The 3247-nt window shown below is 45.2% G+C and overlaps 1 protein-coding gene across 1 annotated transcript; it reads left to right on the top strand.

The window, feature by feature from the left end:
- Nucleotides 1-893: 893 nt before the first annotated feature.
- On the top strand, nt 894-2567 carry LOC311238761 (E3 ubiquitin/ISG15 ligase TRIM25-like; the record flags this gene model as incomplete). The annotated part of the gene is made up of 1 exon (XM_084326942.1): nt 894-2567. The coding sequence occupies one exon, from the start codon at nt 894-896 to the stop codon at nt 2565-2567; it is 1674 nt and encodes a 557-aa protein (XP_084183068.1).
- Between the last annotated feature and the right edge of the window lie 680 nt (nt 2568-3247).

The raw sequence follows: 3247 nt of genomic DNA, 5'->3' as shown, positions 1-3247 counted from the left end.
CAATCCTCGCCAACCTCATTATCACTTTGAGTTGCCCCTTGATTACCATTTATAGTGTAAGCTATAAACATTGAATAATATTGACCAAAAGTTGGCTATAAGGGCATACAGTTCAGGCTGACTCAGCACATATTATACAGGAAGAACATGTTTCCATAATAAATGTAATAATACATCATAATAAATCACACTTTAGAGCCTCTGGTGTGCCGACTTGTTGTCATAGCTGTGATAAATCAAATCGAGTTAGAATCTTTATGATTTAACTACATATTGTATCACTGTAGTGTTTCAAAGATAGACAGCAATTTTGGGAACAATCTTGCAGGATAGATTGAAGCCTAAAGCAGAATATCAAGCGATAGAACAACAACAAAATAAATTACGTTCAAGATTGCTCTGACAAGTAGGTTGAAAATACCTCTTGAAAATGAACTGGAACAGGCGATGAATATATGTATTGAAGAAATGTGTGTGTGAAAGAGAGAGAGAGAGAGAGAGAGAGAGAGAGCGAGAAATAAAGTGTTTTATTGAGTATGTTTACCATTTTCTCTATGTCTCTCTTTGTGCTTATGAGTTTTAGTGGGTTATAATTGACACTAATTAGAGGTAGTTGATGACGATAGAAAGTCTGAACTATGTTAAAAAAACATCTTCTATCTATGAATCACAGTAAAATAGACACTGTCTCTTTAAAGCGACTCCTCCCCTGAACAGCTAGAACCAGGAAGCACCTCCCACCCCGTGACGCGTTCAGAGTTCACTCTATAACCAGGAAGCACCTCCCACCCCGTGACGCGTTCAGAGTTCACTCTACAACCAGGAAGCACCTCCCACGATCACTCTTCCTGAGAAAACAAAACTTAAGAGTGTCGTTGTCTTTGTAGAATACAATGGCGCAGCAAGGAGTTGATCTGTATCGGGACCAGTTCTGCTGTTCTCTCTGTCTGGATGTACTGAAGGATCCGGTAACTATTCCCTGTGGACACAGCTACTGTATGGGCTGTATTACAGACTGCTGGGATCACGGTGATCAGACGGGGATCTACACATGTCCCCAGTGCAGGGTGACTTTTACTCCGAGGCCTGTTCTGAAGAAAAGCAACATGCTGGCTGAAGTGATAGAACAACTAATGAAGACAGGACTCCAAGCTGCTCCTCCTGATCACTGTTATGCTGGACCTGGAGACGTGGCCTGTGATGTCTGCACTGGGAGAAAGCAGAAAGCCCTCAAGTCCTGCCTGGTATGTCTGGCTTCTTACTGTGAAACTCACCTCCAGCCTCACTATCAATCTGATACCTTTAAGAAACACAAGCTGGTCAAAGCCTCCACACGGCTTCAGGAGAACACCTGCTCTCGTCATGACAGGATTCTGGATGTTTTCTGTCGTACTGATCAGCAGTGTATCTGTTATTTATGTTCCATGGATGAACATAAAGGCCATGATACAGTCTCAGCTGCAGCAGAAAGTACGGAGAGACAGAAAGAGCTTGGCATGAGTCAGCAGAAAATCCACCAGAGAGTCTGGGAGAGAGAGAAGCGACTCAAAGAGGCCCAACAGGCTGTTGATTCTCTCAATCGCTCTGCTGATAAAGCAGTGGAGGACGGTGAGAGAATCTTTACTGAGCTGATACGCTCCTTGGAGACGAGGCGCTCTGAGCTGAAGAAGGTCATCAGAGCCCAACAGAGGACCACAGTGACTCAGGCTGAAGAAGTGCAGAAGAGACTGGAGCAGGAGATAGCGGACCTGAGGAGGAGAGACACTGAGCTGGAGCAGCTCTCACACACAGAGGACCACATCCACTTTCTACAGAGTTACCCCCCCCTCTCCAGTCCCAGTGAGTCTACAGACTCACCCAGCATCAGTGTCCTTCTTCCTCTCCTGTACTTTGCAGATGTGACTGAGGTCATGTCTGAGCTGAGAGACAAACTAGAGGATGTTCTGAAAGAGCAGTGGCCCAGAATCTCAACAATAGTGAATGCAGTTGATGTTTTACTGCCACCAGAGCCCAAGACCAGAGCTGACTTCTTACAATATTCCTCTCAGATCACACTGGACCCAAACACAACACACACACGTCTGTCTTTGTCTGAGGGGAACAGAAAAGCAACACTGATGCAGCAAAATCAGTCATATCCTAATCACCCAGAAAGATTTATTGAAAGGTGGTGTCAGGTTCTGGGTAGAGAAGGTCTGACTGGACGCTGTTACTGGGAGGTGGAGTGGAGTGGAGGGGTTTCTGTAGCAGCCTCCTACAAAGACATTAGTAGAACAGGCACTAAGGAGGACTGTGTATTTGGATACAATTCCAAATCCTGGGCTTTATTGTGCAGACAAAGAGATTACAGCTTCCTCCACAAGAACAAGAGGATCACAGTACCGGGCCCCTGGTCCTCCAGAATAGGAGTGTACCTGGATCACAGGGCAGGTACTCTGTCCTTCTACAGCGTCTCTGACACCATGACCCTCCTGCACAGAGTCAACACCACATTCACTCAGCCTCTGTATCCTGGACTTGGGCTTTATTCACGCTCTGCGAAGGCTGAGTTCTGTGAGCTGAAGTAGAGATCAGTGACATTCACAGCTCCTCTACCCAGGGTTTGGGGTTTAAATTGATCTTGGAGATGCTGAGTTGTGAAAGATGAAGTAATTAGGAGTTCATTCACTCAGTCACTCTATCATTGTTCTGAGCGACACACACACACACACACATATATATATATATACATACACACTATGTTTTGCTTTGTTTCTAGTTTCTAGCCTACCGGGGTAAAGTTTGTTTGGTTGGATATTTGCATATTCACATATTTGATTCCTATCTTCACCTCTGTTCCTTTGCATGTGGGGAAGTAAAAATCTTTATTTTCATACTCTGGGTAGGTTGGACCACAATATGCAACCATTTTATTTGTATTTTATCACCTTTGGTCATTTTGGTCATTACTGTGGGATTTGGGTCTGTCTCTCCTCTCTCTGTTCCAGGGGGGGTTGGTAACAATGTGGGGGCCGGACCTCCATGGGGAGGTGGATTCAGCCTATAACCTTCTCCCTCACCTCTTATCTCTGGGCAGCCGGGACACTTCATACGGGACACTCTTCTATCTTCAAGGCCTTCGGTTGAACCCACAGCCAGGATGTGTGCGGCATGGGTCAGTCGTAAATGCAACTATTTAGTTTTAGAACAGAGTCAGACCCACCTGCGTTATCAGAAGAGCTCAAGGAGAGAGAGAGAGATGTTGTTC

This window comes from Notolepis coatsorum (genome assembly GCF_963971535.1).
Source record: "Notolepis coatsorum genome assembly, chromosome: 13".
NCBI lineage: Eukaryota > Metazoa > Chordata > Actinopteri > Aulopiformes > Paralepididae > Notolepis > Notolepis coatsorum.
The sequence above is the reverse complement of the archived record's forward strand: the minus strand, read 5'-3'. Positions and strand labels throughout refer to the sequence as shown.